The following is a 19,422-nucleotide window of genomic DNA, read 5'->3' as shown; positions in this document are numbered from 1 at the left end:
CTACAGTGTGGGGAACTACTAGTATTGTGTGGGATTTCTAGACTCTGGAATACCCTTGACTTAATACTTTTGGAACAGCTCACTGCATGCTGAGAGATAGGAGACACGGCTTAACTCTTAAGATGCTGCCTAGGTGTTAATTGGTAACATTTCTATGTTTTGAGTCTAAGATTGGAAAATTTACCCAATGTGTAAAAAAACTGCTATTATGCCTACTGTCATACAGGCGATATAGGCAATTAACATTTATGTTCGGATAAAAAAGGCAAGTGAGACGCACCATCTGTGCATGTCACCATGTTGTCATCTTGACTCCAACGACGGAGGACATATTTCTGCTACCACCTGAGCTCAGATCGGGCTATAGTACCAAATACTACTTATAGGCCGTGTGTATATGTTTACTGAGACTTTGCGAACAGAAGTGTATAGAGCTGTGTAAAGAATATACGCTGTCTTTCTTCTGGAATATTCTAGAGCACAGCGTAAAAAACACCAGTCAGAAAAACTTTCTTCAGGGCATGTCGTATTTATTAAGCGTAGTATACGCCTACACATTGCTATGCATATAGTCATCTGTGATGTGTCCACATCAGATGAGGTGTGATATCCGACAAGCACTAATCCTTTATACATCACAGTTTGTACAGTTCGAGTTATATACATCTACATATACATCACAGTTTGTACAGTTCGAGTTATATACATGTACATCTACATCACAGTTTGTACAATTCGAGTTATATACATGTACATATACATCACAGTTTGTACAGTTCGAGTTATATACATGTACATCTACATCACAGTTTGTACAGTTCGAGTTATATACATGTACATCTACATCACAGTTTGTACAGTTCGAGTTATATACATGTACATCTACATCACAGTTTGTACAGTTCGAGTTATATACATGTACATATACATCACAGTTTGTACAATTCGAGTTATATACATGTACATCTACATCACAGTTTGTACAATTCGAGTTATATACATGTACATCTACATCACAGTTTGTACAGTTCGAGTTATATACATGTACATCTACATCACAGTTTGTACAATTCGAGTTATATACATGTACATATACATCACAGTTTGTACAGTTCGAGTTATATACATGTACATCTACATCACAGTTTGTAATTTTTATTCATAGTGTAGGGTTCAAAGAGTGGAAATTGCGACAGCCTTGTCTTATCTTGTCACTTGCTAAATCCACCTAATTTCGACAGATATGGTCCACATATAAGCGCTAAAATGGTTTTCCAAATTTTGACTGAAGTGAAAACCAGCATATATTGATATCTGCTCACCGATACTGCACTATTCATCTAATTTGTTCCAAACTTTGACACAAACCTCCATCTTACCCTGATGCTATTATATATAAGTAGGTTAGTGTTTTTGTGTAATGTCCTATGGTGGAGACAAATATAGTTCCTGCACAGTTGGTGCACATTGACGTGGGTGTGGCGTAAGCCTTTGCATCATATCCAGCCTGAAATACACCTATAGGACGACATTTATTTGTCTGTGTATTTATGTTACACCAGCTGTGTCAACGCCCCACCCCCTGTATATGGGACGGTGTTCGGGACAGTTGGAAAGGCCACTCAAAAGAATAGACAATAAAAAGGTGACTGTGGGCGTTGTTACGCATAGCAACGTTATGAAAGCTGAACAGGTTCAAATGTCATCTGTTTGAATTTTATTTGGGTATACTTTTGGCATTCCGTGTTTGTAACTCAATACGAATATATGTACCAGCTCGGCTTCAGATCAATTGATACTTGTATATGTAACAAGACTGAGCTTAGTACACATTGGCGCGTGCCCGGTGGGTTACACCAGAGTCTTGTGTAGATCTGTTAACGTATATACTGGTAAGTTGTGATGTAAGGGCCCCTGCCAAGACGCATACAATCTTGTTTTTGTTTTACTCATTTATTTCTATGGTTTATTGGTTTATTACGCCCATACTTAAGAACATTTAGCTTATATAATGGAGAACTACCCGACAGAAATCCCCGAACGGCCATCGACAAGCTTCTGACAAACTTCCTGGCTTAAAGCCGCAGTTTTATAGGTCATAGGTCAGCCATTCTAAGGGAAAACACCATGCAGTGTGGCCAGCGAGAGAAATTAGATGTTTGTATAAAGAATGCAAAGCATGTTCCAAGCCAGGCCAAGTATATTACTGTTTAGATCGGTGATTCACTGGACATCGGTGTTTTTTCCCAGTACTCCGATTTCCTAAAACCTATAAACCTTGCTCCCATCGTACAAGTGAAAAAGTCTGTGAGTCTGATCTTTTGTGATCTTTACAGAACAGTTTCGTTTACTGCAGGAGACAGAAAAAGAGAGTAAATCAACCAAGCTAATCGTTTCTACACATAACATCGTTGAAATCAACCCCATATTTATCGAACGGTAATCATCCTCGATATAGCTGGTCACTATAAAATTTCACAAAGGCTCTATTCTTGGTAGAAATCTATATCGATTTGTCCGCGATACTCTGAGATTTAGCGACTTGAAATGCCAAGTGTTTTTCAACTACATTGAATACGTCGATTATTTGATCGCTGGTTCGTCTCAAAACCAAGTTACATACATGTGTGTTTTTCAGTTCCCGGATATGTAGACAAAGATCCTTCACAATAAGGTCGCTGGGTCGAATCCAGCTGTCGCTAGCAACCGACACTTACTTTGCCAAGTACTTGGCGAAAAGCGATGCGCGTTGGTTACGACAAACAGCAGCCAGGCCTGTGCTGTTTTGGTGGCGTCTTGATACTATGTTCGATGCGCGTTTTGAATAGAAGGAGCTTCCAAGCCCCTAAAATGGAAAGGTAATATTTTACAGGTAATATTATAAAGGTTTCCTTTTTTCAATAAAATGAAATTTTACCCAAATTGTGCTGTAGCACAGTTGTAGAACTACATATACACAAATCCATGATCAAAGTTAGGGGCAAGACCCAGTCATTCATTTCTTAGTGACCTCGGCCCAGTTGTTCGAAAATCTATTGACTAATATTGATAGTAAGTCATATTTTATGTTTAAGATTTTAGCCAAATTCAGCCGCCAATGTAGTTGTTCCAAACCAAAGTACAAGAGCAACAGATTTAGTTCATATTTAATGTACAGTTTTGAGCAACCGACCCCAGGCCTTCAAGTTGGAATGGACCAATAAAGGCGTTTTGAATTTAAAAGTACAGATTTTCTGCCATTGCCCCTTAACGAAACCGCGTATTTTAAGTGGCAGAAGAATTATCTTCCCTTATTTATAGATAATCGCCCAAAATTGTCAAGGTTTGGCTTCATGGTCAAGGGGGCTGATCAATTATAGGTTGGACAGGCAATTTGCCACATGTGGATGCTGGTGCTACCATGCGTGTAGTTCCAATAATGATCAGGGGTGCTCAAATAATCGGTTTTACGGTATGGTCTTTAGTGGCTATATATAGAATCGCCTTTGTGAACCCTCTTTACCTTATCAGCATGAAAAAGTCACAACAGACTGTCTTTTACTAGGCTTATATTACATCAGCAGGACCATCGAATGTCTACCCAGCTGATTTGTATATTGGGTGCACTTATTTTACCATTCAGTTATTTTCAGTTATTATACAGATAACTTTAACAACACATAACAGTTGTAAAATGAAATAGATAAAATATAAAATTTTACATTTATCCTAACTATGAGCTTTTTATGTTGCCTATAGTTTAATGGAATCTTAATTTTTCGCGTGAAAAACGTTGCAGATTTTTCTTTACTTTCAATTTTGTAGTTATTTGGGAGATTTTGTGCTCCTAATTGATGATGTTTGAACAAACCATTATCAGGACATTGCAAGCATATGTGTGTGGGTCTAATTACTTTATGTCACGTTTCAAAGTGTGCCTCACGAATGTTTCGCAATAAAACGCTTTTTATTAATTTCTGTAAATGGTAGTAAGACTTGTAAGTAGGTCTACAATCCTGTACCTTCAAGTCGGCCGAGCACAGTTGGTAGAGTGTCCGCTTCGCGGTAGATTCAGGGTCAATCCTGGGTCGAGTCACACCTAAGACCTTAAAAGAGGAATTTGTAACTTCCTCGCTTAGCTTTCAGCATGAAGGGGATAGTGCAACGACTTTTTGACCCGTATCAGTATAATGGCTCGTGCGGTGCTGCTTACTTGCCTTCGATAAGGCGTCTCAGTGACAAAAGAGCGGTGGAAATTCGTCCTGAAACAAAGAGGCACATTACTTGCACTCTAAGGATTCCTTCGTCGTCATATGAGTGAAAAATTGTTAACAGCGACGTTAACCACTCGCACTCACTCAAGTCGGCCGTAGCCCGAACGTTACTCGCCTTTACAACTTAGGTCACACGCCGTTGCCGTGGAAATGACGTACTTCAGAACGTTCTGGAAATTTAGGTTGTCATGACACAGATTGTAAATCAATGTCTCCACGATACTATAATACCAACAAGAGGTGTGTTGAAGAAATCAATAGGGAGCGAATACTTCCAACCAAAGGAATCCGCAATGCAGTAAGACAAGTCTAAAAGTGCCTGCCTACGGCCAGGATTACAGGACACCAGAGCAATCAACTTTCTCTCACCTATATATGGACAATTCCGGGAGAAACCTTTTGACCAATTACTCGTCTGTGGACAGCATTGCTGGCATTCATTGCCTTCTTAAAGGCGAAAGACCATTGGGAGATAAGGCGATTGTAAATAAATACGGGTCTTTCTCTGTCGACTGGATCGAATTCGCAATTCTGGTCGTAGTTAAGTGGGTCTCTCCTGCCAATTTGGCTCGTGTGTATCTGAAAAAGGACATCTAACACTGGCACACGTGGTTAAACCTGGACTAAGTCAGAAGCTATTGAAAAGCGTTTATTTCCCAGAGGCTATCAAGAAAACTTGACTTTCTTCACTCAGAGAAACTCATTCGGCTCTTGGTAAGAAATGCATGACAGTTGGCCGAAGTTTATAGTAACGTGCTACATGTATGTTTGCCCAAATTTAATAGCAGCAATTGTGTGACCTTGTGTCTTCACATGTTACCCAAAGCCTTTGCATTTGTAACAACAGGCGTTCTTTTGAAAAATCGAGTTTTTATATCATCAACAAAACTTGATTTGTTAATAACTTTTTTGTATATAGCGTGATTTTTGGGGTTCATTTATAACATCTAGAATCTTTGCATCGAAACAGACATTTGTATACCAGCCGTCAACTAAAATATAGTATATAAGACACACTACTATAGTCTTTAAAGGAAAGATATTCAGCAATTTATTGTTATAATTTGAGTTATGTGTGACGAATATCATGTATTCAGCTAAACATGGACTCTCCATTGCCCTTCAACAAGCAAGCGCTCCATTGTCCTTCTTGAAAATGTCGAGATTTCTGAATTCATTGACTATTTGTAAATAAGGTCTATGCAAATAGTTTTGAGCTGGTGACCTAATGCCTTAAGCTATGCGAGATTGTAAGATTCGTGACCAGATTCTCCGGCATGGGGAAGGTGGATCAATGGTGTCTATCTGTCAGTACAGGGACCACCGACTCGTGAAGGAATCGGTCAAGTCAGGGATTCCAGCAGTTTTAACACCTGTTTGTAGAGACAAGCCCCGGGGGAAAAAGGGGGAAGGGGAAGGGGCAACTATAGGCTGCTATGCATCTCCATTCGAGAAGAATCAATAGAACTTAAAAGCGTTATTTCATTACTCAAGCACTGCTGACCTTGGCACTGATGACGGCGAACCAAATTGGAACTGGCTCCACACTCCAGCTGACGAAGAGTTGGTTTGTGTGTGTGTGGAAGGTGGTGGTGGGTGGGTGGGTTTGGGTGGTGGTGGGGGGGGGGGGGGGGTGATGACAATCTTAACGCCTCCACAACATCACTTCTGATCAGTCCAATGGTCGGAAAAGCTCGGGAATGCCTGGATGAAAGGACTGTGGCCATTAGAGAAAGGACTTAGCAGTGGTCTAAGAATCTTCACCGAACCAATTATCAGCCGTCGTTCAGACATCATCTGCGTTTAGTGCTACTTATATAACACATAGCTTGAGAAATACTTTATGATAGCCCCTCATCATGTGCCAGGAAGATTCATAATATGCATGCTTCTCCACGCATGTAACAGTTTCATTTCTTGAATCTCATATATTTCATGGGGTTTTACATTGTACACTGTGATAAATCAAAATAATTGCACGTGGACTCACCTTCGAAATGGTCAAATAAAATTCCTCATGATGAACCAATTTTCCGGTACCGGAAGGTACTTTTTGTCATTCGTTACAACTTGAAAAGAATTATTCCTTGTAAACATGCATTTGGGTATTGATTTCTTTATTAACGCTATCAAATCTGCCATTTAGCGGTGATAACTACCAAAGTGAAATCGATGTAATCATTTCGCTAGATAAGACGCCCCGCGGCGGAACTAGCAGAGTCACTTCCGGTCGATTTGCACTGCTTGGTCACGTCTTAATGCGGTTTTAGTCACGTGTCCTGATAATGAGCGGAATTTCATGAACATGACAATTTTTTAGCTCACCATATCTGGTCGATAAGCTCTAATTCACGTGAACTGTTGAATTGAGAGTGACACACAATGAATGAATCAAATCGATGCTTCATCAAGACCACAAAACACGAGGTTCAAGGTGGCAATGAAACAGTGGGGTTTTAGGCTCAAGGCACAACTCCTAACAGGGACATATTTATTTATTGGTGCTTTTACTTATACGGCGTCTGCCAAATTTATGGGGGCTGGAAACAGGAGTACACGGCGCAAACCTATGAAAGCCGATAACGGCCATGCGTGCTCTCGTCCTTTCTACTCATTATTTTGTCCAAAAAAATGCGAAAGGACGAAACAATGAAAAGGCGAGGCAAAAATGCGAGGCAGAACCACCCAAAACCAACGTTATCATGTTGGGAAGAGTTTCTGCTTTGACTTCCTGTTCATGCCAATATCTGTTTAAACGCCTTATCGCCTTTCTGCAAATACTTTTGTGACGCGGTTTATAGTGAAAATAAGGTTTTCAACTTTGCACATGTAGGTTGTTTCTACTTGATAAAACCAAAATATACCGAATTGTAGGCCCCTTTCATCGGTTATAAGTTGCTGGGCCCGTGGTCGCGTCCACATTGTATTATACATTCTTCAGTGTTGGTTTGTGAACCCAATCGGATATTTAGTTAAATGTCTATAAGAGCCCATCACTGGAAGTTTGGTTTCAATGGCAGACCATCTTGATGCTATTTGAGATGAAGCCTCCTGGTTGGATTGTTCTTACCTGTGTTGTCAGGCTCAACAGTTATACACATACATGTTTTACCTCATACCACATGTATATACCATACGTCAATACAGTACAGTACGTGTGCTGTTGTGTTTTTTGTCAAGCTCAGCAGTGTGTTTCACGTGTGCATGAATAATGATGAGTAGAGTCGATTATAAGTATGTCCTCTTTTTTGGAATTAGGAACCTATTGTTGGCCATGCATGCGTGGTATCGATTCTATATAGTTTGTTCCCACAAAAGAAGTCATATAAACATATTCGATATATAAAGGGATGGCTGATGTTGAAAGAACCGGTATACCTGTGATCTATAAGCGGGGGTATTATATGCTTGACCAGTGACCAGGTTTTCGCCGCTCGCCCCAACTGGGGGGCCTTAGTTTAACCCCACCCCTCGCTGAGAACTGACACTGTAACCCCAACTCGTGTGACCACCTCAAGCTTTAACCTGTTTATTCCCGATATAAATACCCCGACCCCAGCCCCAACTAAACTGTTTATTAATCTCGGGGTCAAGTATCGTGAAACACATCATAATTCCAGTGGTCAGTGTGGGTTGATAACAGGCTGTGACGAGTCCAGTCCGCCCATGTGATGGTCACAACAGGGTCCTGTTTTGGGAAAGCTAGGGGTCATATATCCCCACCGGCACGCGGCTATCTGATAGGTGACACACAAGATTAACACTCCTGTCACAGAGAAGTTTTCTATTTTCTCAGCGGTCGGTATTGAACCCTAACTGGTATGGTACATGACAGATACTGGGTGGCCTAATTTTGGGTGGTTTTATTTGATTTGATTTTATTTGGTGAATAAGTCAAATCAAATAGCATAAAACCAAACGTACCCAAATTAACTTTTGTGGCTTCTGGTCACCTTTGTTCAAAACTATGGCAAAACTTACAAAGTGAAATAAAGAAGTAGGCGTTTCAAGCGAAAAAAACACTGAAAAATTTCTTTGAAAGTGCCTGTACTTGAAGAATTTTTAGAGATACCGTGCCTGTTTCGCCCGGTGCGATATGTCGTAACGTCTCGTTGAATATAAATAGGGCAAACTTCATGTCATAAGATTTGGTCAGTAATCGGTCGACAGTTCATTGCCTACGATTTCGTCGAATTCTGCAAGACCTTACGACAAATCGCCCCTCGTGAATGTGACTTTAATACACTTGAACCAGTTGGAAATTTGTCAATAAAGAAAGCAATGTATGTGTGTAATGCGTCTTTTGGTATTGTTCACCCGTGACTGTACATTCTTCGCGTTTTGTATTAACGTATATACCTGTATTTGTCTTGTGCAGTACCTGTAGTTCTGGTCATTGGGTACATTAAAACACATATATAGGCTTATATGTGCTGTAAGAAAACGCATTTCGACAGATAATGTGTCAGAAAGAGGTATACATGCATCAATGGATTCTATAAGAAATCAACCCGGCACCGAGGTTTTTGAGTTTGGATAAATGGCTTGTTATGTGGATATATCTTGACATGTAAGGGGTGAATTCAACGTATAATAGTTGGCTACTGAACTGAATATATTATGAGTATATTATCAGTGCTTCGTGACGGGAATTTGGCAAAGCTGTTGTTGACGAAGTTAAAACAGAACTGGAAACTTCTCATGCTCATTACGTGTGGGCAGGCAATACGGGTTAAGCGTAAGCTGTGAATTCCGGTCACGTTCCGTTTGAATGTGTCAGTTGACATGTTTATGACGATGTATTTACGTCACTATTCTTATAGTCTGAATTGGCTACTGTGCACGTGACGCAAAGCCGTTAATCTTCTGATATCTCGAGCTGTTGATCCTCAGAAATCACTGACTAGGAAGTTAATATCAGCATCAATTTACAAGTAGGTTAATATTAGTGGATTGAGAAGCCGCCTTGTATTTTTTAAATATATTTATTAATTTATTTATTTGATTGGTGTTTTACGCCGTATTCAAGAATATTTCACTTATACGACGGCGGCAAGCATTATGTTGGGAGGAAATCAGGCAGAGCCCGGTGGAAACCCACGACCATCCGCAAGTTGCTACCTTCCCACGTACGGCCGGAGAGGAAGTTTCAGATATAAGAATAAGCCAACGTTGTTTTTGTAGCATCCAAACCCAGATCTGCATTTTTGACCTTGTTAATGGTCTTTCATGCCAAGTATATATAAGATCTGATTGATTTCATTCATTGTTACTTAAGGCCACGAACAAGAATTGTTCACTTATATGATGGCGGTCAGTGTTATGGATGGACAAAACCGGAGTAAACCATCGGCCTTTGGCAAAGTTAGTAACAAACTTCCACAAGAGGTCTATAACGAACATTAGATTACGCAAATGGCCAGACGTGCTTAGCCACCAGTTGTCACCAAGACTCCACAAACAGTCAGAACGGTAAATTTACAAATTCCTTGTCCAAGGCCGGATGGAACCTGCTCTTCGCGAGTCTTACTGATTGAAAGCCATATACATCGGGCATTTGTGTAATACGCCAATACAACATATGGGCTAATTGCAGAATAGCGTCACGATTATAGTGGTAACACTATGGATATAATTCCATTCATTAAATTACGTGTTAAATTTTCTTACCATTTACTTGAGAACGCTTACATTCCTTGAATTGTACACGAGCCGTAGAGCCTAGTTTGATTCACATTTATCTATAAGGCCTGAAGCCAGTTACACTTAAACTAATTACGTTAAACCCAGAGACTTCCATCGGGAACGCATATTCCACACTCACCATGCGTGATTGACATAAATTATGACTTTATTGGTATCGGGGCTTGTACAATGTGGGAGTGCAGACCATAGCACCGGTCTGATTAGCACTATATAGTAATGATTAGTAATTATAGCTGCATGAGAAGGAAGCTGTGGCTATGTAGAGTGTAATAAATTCTGGTTGGTAATGCTAGTAATCCACTCAGTCTAAATTACCCCAGGTACCCGTGGTGAGTATATGGGCTTCCAAGACTGACCGTGACAAGCACAAACATCAGGCACATAAACATCAGCTGCTATTGCACACTGGCCACGATACCAGCGTCAGGCCCAATGTCTTACGTGACGAGGTGCCAAAAGTATTATTTGTCAAGACAATGTGTCTTATGTGTCAAGACATCAAGACAAGTTGCCAAAACGTGCGTGTTAAGGTTATTTCATTAAACGCCTCCACTCTAAGTTTCTTAAGTTTGACAATACCGGTAAGTATAATTCTCCTCTGAGTACATATGGCCAGAACGTCCAGAATCTCTGACCAGATGCCAAATGTCTTACGTGACCAGATGGTAATATGTCATGTGACCAGATGCCAAATGTCTTACGTGACCAGATGCTAAATGTCGCATGTGACAAGATACCAAATGTATTATGTGACCAGATGCCAAATATCTCAAATGACTAGATGGCAAATGTCTTATGTGACCAGATGCTAAATGCTTTGTGTGACCAGATGCCAAATGTCTTATGCGACTAGATGCCAAATGCCTTACGTGGCCAGTTGCCAAATGCTTTATTTGACCAGATGCCAACTGTCTTACATGACTAAATGCCAATTGTCTCATGTGACCAAATGCGAAATGCTTTCTGTCACCAGATGACAAATATCTTAGGTCACCAGATACCAAACGTCTCATGTAACCAGTTGCCAATTGCCTTATATATCCAGGTGCCAACTGTCTTTAATACATGTATGTGACCAAATACCAAATGTCTGATGTGACCAGACGCCAATTGTCTTACGTGACCAATTGCCAAATGTCATGTGATCATATACCAAATGTCTCATATGATCAGACGCCAACTGCCGCATGTGACCAGTCGCCATAAGTCTTATGTCACCAGATACCAAATGTCTTACATGTTTAGATGCTAAATGTCTTATTTGACCAGATGCCAAATGTATTACGTGATCAGATGCCACATGTTACGTTGTTGTTATTCCTTTATCTAACCTTAGTTTGACCCAACACCTGGGGCGATCGGTGGTCACTTTGTCCAAAGCACCTGTTTCAAAAAGCAGAATGGCGTCGCTTGATCTTTCACCAACTCCATTGCCTACATACGTGTAAATTGGCTTTATAAGTTAAGGGTTAATGAGATAATATGAAGGACAAATTATGCATATGTGATTAATTTACGGAAAGCTTAGCAAATGGATAGATAATACACAACTCCAAGTAAATGTCGTGAACGTCAGTTTGGGTTCGTGTTATTAAAAAGGAGATTGACGACGCATTGGATAGACAAATGTGAAAGATATAGACTTCACAGCTTCTGCTTTACGCAGAAGTTATGTTTGATTGCTGTTTTACCCTCACTGAAGAATATTTCACTTACACGAAGACGGCCGGAGGTTAGGAAAGCGTATGATTGTTTAGGATGAAATACATCATTTCATTCAATCAATGATTATTTGTGATCGATTTTGCTGAAGGGCGAATGAAACAGGAAATAAATGTTCTTCGTCATTTTTTTATCGTTTAGTATTTATTTACTTCACTGACGTTTCACGCCGTACTTGCGAATTTTTCGCTTGCATATGAAGGCGGTCAGGTGTAAGGGTGGGGGATACCGCAGTGCCCGGAGTAAATCACCCTTTGTCAGTACCTGAAAACCCTCCTGACTTAAAACCGCATCCGAACCTGCCACTTTTGGGCTCGATCACGAGCTCAGCCTCAGTGGGCAAGGGTGTTATATGTAGTCGCAGCTAGCAGAGATTCAACCACCAGAGCCTGCACGATCGCCTCAGTTGATTCTAAATGAACAGGGGAAGCTTGTAAATGTAGGCTAATTTGGGTACCTGGCAATGATCGTGCCGAGCGGAATTAAGCTGTTCCCGGGAAGGAGGCTCGGTGACAGCCCAGCGATCTTAGTTACCGACAAGTGTGGACTGATATGTATATTAGGACGATTCCAGTCAATATCCGGTATAGAATGAGTATCCCATCCATAAATGGGGATTGAAGGGGAAGGTGGGGGCTGCGGAGGATGGGATACATGTACCATTCGACAATGACATGTGTCAAGGTAACGGTGTTAACCTGGGGAGGTGATGTCCACAAACGTGGAAGAATATAGAAGAGATGTTGACTGCCAGTCGGTCGCTTAAAGCCCTATTCTCTCCACCACTGATATAGGCAAATGACCAGTGAGGTTTGAATCCAGCTGTCGCTAATTGCTTCGACTGCGCCTTTACGTCGGGAGGTTCGTCAGATATGCGGAGAAGGGCGGTGGTTTACTGGATCCAGGCATCCCAGTCTTCTCTAACACAAATCCGAGAGCAACCATACCTGAGGCTTTATGATATGAAATACTAAATAAATAAATAAATAAATATCAATAAATAAACTGCAACGTACAATGGAGACATAGAGGAAGTCCTGACACATTCAGATGTGACTGGAGATGTACAGTATTCGAGTGATGTCGTATCGTGTGTATAATATAAAGAGAAGAGGGGGGGGGGGGGGCGGGAGGAAGGGATGTAGGAAGGCATGACTTTAATCTAAGGATGGTAAGAAATGGACGAATCAGGTTTGGTTCTACATGAAACAGTACCACACAAACAAGGTTGCGTGGCATGTAGCCACAAATCGAATGCTGATATGTGATCTTATAGAAGTCACACAGGCAACGTAAAATGATGAACAGATATCATCACGAGACCTATGTACAAGACTTGAGGTGCTACCTTAGATTATGTCAAGACGAATGAACCTGGCCACTTGCAAAAAGGATCCTACTATAAGGCTGGCAGCCGTCGTATAAGTTAAATATTTTTGACTTCAGCGTAAAACATCAGTCAAATCAATAAACAAATTAAATAAAAGAAACCCACCTGTATAAATTTAAGGGCTCACAGGCATGATTAGCAAAACAGTCTAAAACCTAAAGCCATCTAAAAATCTAAAGCCATCTAAAATCTAGATCTAGCACCGGGATCTAAGCACAGACCTCACAAATTCCATGCCACATAAACATTGCCACATTACATGTATATAATACAAAACGATGAATTTTATGTTTTATTTTTGAAATGACATCCCATTAAAGTTCTTGCGCAAATGGCTCAGTGTAGGAGAAGAATAGAAGAAAGTACGACGGACGAGGATGCAATGGTATTTTTATACAGCCATATCAGCGTGAACGTCGCGGAAGGGTGGGGGTGTTGGAACCTACAAGCCATTACCTCAAAATATTTCCCGGACGATGATTGCAATCTTTGCAGTTCTCATCATCATTGATTCTGTTTTCCAAATAGGATTTTATGAATTGCCCGTGGAATTGGAGCTTGTGGGCCTATATTGTCCCCCCCCCTCCCCCACCAAAGCTGGTAGTCGAGTCAACGTGTGGGAGAATACGAGATAGGCCAAGCCACGCAGCTAAAGGTAGAAACAGAGCAAGAGATTTGGAAATCGATAAGGCCAACATTTCTGACCGATTCCATGAACATCCAAACGAGTCTGACAGGTTACAATACGTTTGGACAGAATCACATATGCTTGTGACAAGTGAGACATCTCTGTGCCTTCCCGAGTATATTGGTTAAGCAGGTTTGCTTCTTCGACACAGACTTCGAGCTGTCATATGCTATACAAATTCTTACATTTTCTTTCTCCAGAAGGTGCATGGCAAAGAGGTTAGAAGGTTAGAGTTTCCGTCACTTGCAAGAACGGGATCTCAGTTTAGTTTCAAGGCGTCATGCCTCACTTCAAAATTGGTATTGTCTTTCTACAGGTACTTCTCCACTTGGTAATGCGAAAGGACGCTTTATTGCTGTACTCTGTATATAGGTGTCTTCAACAGGATGTTTCAGTGAGACAGGACTGTTATAATATCATAATATTAGTGTAGGGATTGCATAGTGTGATACTGATAACTTGGGTTCTGTGTCGTACATGGTCTTAGATAAGTGTTACGAATTAGTGAGTATGTCTTAGTGCCACTTCGGTAATAGTGTGATACGTCGATATATATATATATATATATATATATATATATATATATATATATATATATATATATATATATATATATATATATATATATATATATATATATATATATATATATATATATATATATATATATATATATATATACCGTACCATATATCCTTTTAGTTCGTAAAAAAGGCTATCTACAGCAGATAATGCTTGGAATGGCACTGATTCCACTGGCCTAGAAGCAAAAGCATGCAGAACATTGCTTGCCGGGGAAGAAATTGAACATGGTAAATCCCTGTTTGTCCTGTGACATTCGGGTGAATTGCATGACAGTGGATTTATACACCGTGTCGTCTAGCGGTATCCCAGCTCTCATTCTAAAAGCTGAGCAACGATCGACGTGGGACTAAGTTAAGAAGTGAGCAATTTGAATGATTCAAGAATTGTTCTGGAGTAACGACACGGTGCCTTTATTGAGAGCACACAGAAGTGTTTGTAGCTGAATTGGTCTGAACACCTAGCACCATTCGCCAAAATGTCCAGGGAATTAATATGCTGAGCATATGAAACACCAAGGGAATAAAACACAAACGACAAGCCGAGGTGCGAGTCAAACGGAATCAATGGAAATTTCCCCGTCATTTGATTACAAGAGAATATCTGACCTTGACCTTTTGTGCTTGTTGACCGGAAACCGGTAATGATACTACAGAAGATCGAAGGATGGTAAACATCGAGTACTGGGGTTGAAATGTCATGTCACGTGCAGCCTATATGCGAAGATCGCGAAGTAACCATGAAGACAGCAGCCATGCATTTCCCACAGGGATGGCCTCATAATAGCCTATGGCAATTGGTGAAGTGGATGTTTGATGGATGTATGTCAAACCAATAAACCGTTTTTGTGGCCTGCGCATACTTTGGCTCTTCCAAAATCTCAGTCACCAAACCTGTCTTTTATAATTGCCCATTCAAACAATCAAATAATCAGTCAATCATTCAATCATTCACTCTATCAATCAAATTACCACAGTGCAATTATTGCCGGCAAAATCCAACACATAAACCGGGCGTGCAAGAAGTGCACTTCATAGGAATTATAAATGTTTTAAATATATTTGACTGTTTATGTCACCGCAGTAACGAAATAATTATAAAAGATAACTTTAAATAGAACCATTTTCTTGGACAGTGATTAATGGTTTTATCTGACCGGTACCTTTATCAGCAATAAGAACTGACAAAACACAAACAGAACACAAAAAAATCAGGTATTGAAAATTTAAAGAATTCTCCTTGTTCTGTGGAGTTGCTGAATTAATGTGTAATGTTTACTGCAAAGATTTCTCTTTATCGGAAGCAGGCGGCTATATGGCTAAACTGTTCTGATGATGAGCTTTAACGAAATGTAGGAATATATGGAAGCGATATTGATGTCGTAGATCATTCCTCCTGTGGGAATCGGACACTGAGGTTTTCTCCCGTTACGTATAGTCACCGTATCGGCAGTTACTTGACTATAATGGGCAAAACCCTGTGATTTCCCCAACAGTGTCAGAGTGGACACGGCATAAGCCCATTTGCATCACTGTGAATATACTGGAATTTTCTTCTTCGGTGTGGAAGAAAACAGCTGAACTCAGGCCCTGATTACACGGGATGGGATGGGGGTGGAGAGGGCCTTCTGATGGGTTTGTGAACAAGGGATCGGATCTCGAACATGCCGATAAGCTCGGCTTAGTTTTCCGGGATTTATATACATTGACACTGAAAATGAAAAGTGAAACAATTGGCGATCTTCACACGCAAAATTGCTTACACATGTGTATGTTCGAAGATATATTCAGCTATGTGAAAACAATCCGATAAAGATTGTTACATATTGAAATGTTTTTATCTCTTCTTTTGTCAGCATACCTTAAATGTATCAAATAGCTCTTGTTCAGGAAGACGTCACGCTGAGACGTATATATATCTAACTACTTTGTAAGCAGAAAAACTGCAGCCCAAAGACTTATAGATTAGACACCCCATTACGGCCTTCCTGCATGCATTGCAACCTCAAGCATTTTGTTGACCCAGGTGTCCAATTTATAGCGTTGTATCCAGAATAATGGCCAGGTAAAGTCGCGTGTTTCCAGTCCACATGCTTAAGTGATCAAGTTAGTAAATAAACTTCTTGAAGAATTGTAAAGACTTAAAAAGACCTATGAATCACCCGCTGAATACACGACAGGCCGACGACTTGATATAAAGACAGGCTAGAATGAAACAACAGAATTGTTTTGGCAAATCTATTACCGGCGCAATAGTTTAACTTCATGCCACGTGCAGGGTGTGTATCTTTATGTCGAGGGCTCTTCGCGGAACAAAAATTGTATGAGTATATGTAATGGCCAATTTTACATATCAGGAAATGCATTCCCCGATGTGCTGATACATTTGCGGTCTATCTCCGTCACATAGGCATTTGCGTGTTCATGTATAGGCCTATAAACTGCAGCATGCAAGCAGTCTCGTGTGACTTTAGGTTATAAATTGCCTTGATCAAGATTAGAAGCCTTAATTCATGCAAGTGTCACAGTGACTTAACTTCATGACATGCTTGTATAAAGCGGCTGACTTTTCCTGCCAAGATTCTACGTAAAATCGGTTTAATCTGCACTTACACAGCGTGGATTATCTTGAGTACACAGACTGACCGACTGGCACGTAAATTCCCACAACGCACAATCACATTCAGCAACTACAGGGGTGGGGGTCTAATAGCCACCGCCCCTCCCCCCCCTCCCTCCTCCCGTCCCTCCTCTAACCTCTCTGTATAAGCTTAATCCAATTCGTCCCCCTCATAGTCAGTCGGCTATGAAATGACTCAGTAGATAAGTATGCCTGAATTTGATGGTACCGCGGTGAGTGAGTTCCAATTCGGATAACGTTAGAAAATGCATCACGATATATATGTATATACAACTTGAAAAATCGAGATATTAAATCAGGTACTAGGCCTAATATATACATATATAAGATTAACAGTAGAATGTCCCCACTGCATGCTGTCTGTATATATATATATATATATATATATATATATATATATATATATATATATATATATATATATATATATATATATATATATATATATATATATATACAAAGCATTCGTATCCTTTCACACCGCCACAACTGCCTGGATTCGACCTGCAGAGAATCATTGGTATGATTAGGTTATATCCATATATATATATATTATAGACTTGGTACTGACCTACATGTTTATAAGGGCATTTTCGTAATTTAGGACAGAAGTGTAAAATTTCAAAGCTGGTTATAGGCCTATATCTATACAGGCTATTAATGAAAACAATCGATTTGCATATCCATATATATATATATACATGTCAGTGTGGCGATTTTTTTTATGTACAGCCTATAATCCATATGATGGCCTGCATATAGCCTTTTTTTTAACATGTAGGGCTACTTGACACGAGTCACTCATTATGCCAAATATGAAAATCCTTGTCATTTCAAAAAAACAGCCTCCTAATAAAACATAGTACAGATAAAATTTGGGTGGGTTGAGGACACGAGAACATAGCAGTGTGTAAATATATAGACATTTCTATACAGTGTATGTTCATGCAGATCTATGCAAAAATAGGCCTATATAGGCCCTATATGCCTACACCCGTTATAGGCCAGCATTACCACATTAATGTGTTTATGTTCACATATATATATTCCTCCGTCTATCTTTCCATTTCATCTCGCAACAATATTCGCTGGGTGTTACTTATGCATTCATTTTCCGGGCACAAGGTGCGATCCAAATCAGTTAACGACAAAAAAACAACACCTCGTTAAATATGCCGATTTAAACACACCGCTAGGTGATTAACGACTTAGTCTAGACCCTCTCGTACTGCCTGACAGCTACAAGTCGAACCGACCAATCAGCTGCCATTGGCCTTGTCACGTGACTCACAGGAGCAAGAGCCATACACATTGGCGTTGAGAAAGGCAGAGCGCAATCAAAGTTGGCACGAAACATTCATGTATTCGTAGTGATATGTGTTTTACTCCTTGAATTCACCGGATCTTGATCTCAAGGAACGATCACGATGAATTGGTTTACCTGTTCAGTCTGTCAGCTTTCATCGGAGGTTCGTTTAGCAGAGAGCTGACGTTGCGATCACGGATTTCTTGAGACTTGTGCGAGATAAAGCAAGAACCGAGCGACCCGCAGGATTTCACTTACTACTGTGGATCAAGTACCGTATTTACTGGAATTTTACCCACTTCTTGCCCGTTGGATCGGGATTTCATTTAGTGAGGTGTTGAATCAGAAATGGATGGGAATATAGAGAAAGACTGTACGGCACTTGGTGCCTTGTTTAACCACATTGTGAACGATTTGAGGGTAAGTTTAGGCCTGAGGTTTTGCCAACATGGCCGGCCAGTGTGACAACACGCATGGGCAGTCGTGTCGGAATTGCTCTAACAGCTTTCCCATGTGATCAAATGTAATGACCGATCATGATTTATTCACAATATTGATCGAAGTAAGAGGAAAAGGTGATAATAGATTTTAAAAAATATAGAGTTATTGATTTGGACCACATGATTAATGGACTAACCTGTTAAACGAGCAAAGGATTCAATTATCGATTCATCTTGAAAAGTGGGGAATGAACAAAATATTATGTATTTTGACAGATCATTACTTTAGTGCTTTGTGAAATTAGCTTGGAGAGCAGGGGCCACATATTGCTAAACATGTAGCATAAGTGAACACTACCACTACCGAATACATCTAATTTGAATCAACATGAACATCCAGTGCTAGTATTAAGGGTAAGATATGATATAATACTTACATGTACTGCTAAGGTAATCGAAAACACAATTAAATACTGGTCCATGTTTTTAAAGAAACTTTTAGCTTACTATTTTAAATTACAGTAGTTTAGACAATATTGTTTCAATTTGAGGACATGTCATGAAAATTAAGTTGTTCAGTCATTCCCTGTATGTACTGATTTTAAGTAAAAGGCCATTGGAGAAGTGTGTAGAAGGTAATTGCTGTGAACATTGGTGTGCTGTTTGCTTCTTTCTGTCATTGTGGAGGTACAAAG

The 19,422-nt window shown here is 40.1% G+C and overlaps 1 protein-coding gene across 5 annotated transcripts in view; it reads left to right on the top strand.

The window, feature by feature from the left end:
• The first annotated feature begins 18,310 nt into the window (after positions 1-18,310).
• LOC135465907 (protein MTSS 1-like) overlaps positions 18,311-19,422 on the top strand; it is a 56,321-nt gene continuing 55,209 nt past the window's right edge. For all 5 annotated transcript variants that reach the window (XM_064743285.1, XM_064743289.1, XM_064743288.1 and 2 more), the window contains exon 1: positions 18,311-18,707. In XM_064743285.1, coding sequence (XP_064599355.1) covers positions 18,636-18,707 — 72 coding nt within the window. In that variant the 5' untranslated portion in view covers positions 18,311-18,635. The remainder of the gene's footprint in view (positions 18,708-19,422) is intronic.

The sequence above is a fragment of the Liolophura sinensis genome, chromosome 5 (assembly GCF_032854445.1).
Source record: "Liolophura sinensis isolate JHLJ2023 chromosome 5, CUHK_Ljap_v2, whole genome shotgun sequence".
Classification (NCBI taxonomy): Eukaryota; Metazoa; Mollusca; class Polyplacophora; order Chitonida; family Chitonidae; genus Liolophura; species Liolophura sinensis.
The sequence above is the reverse complement of the archived record's forward strand: the minus strand, read 5'-3'. Positions and strand labels throughout refer to the sequence as shown.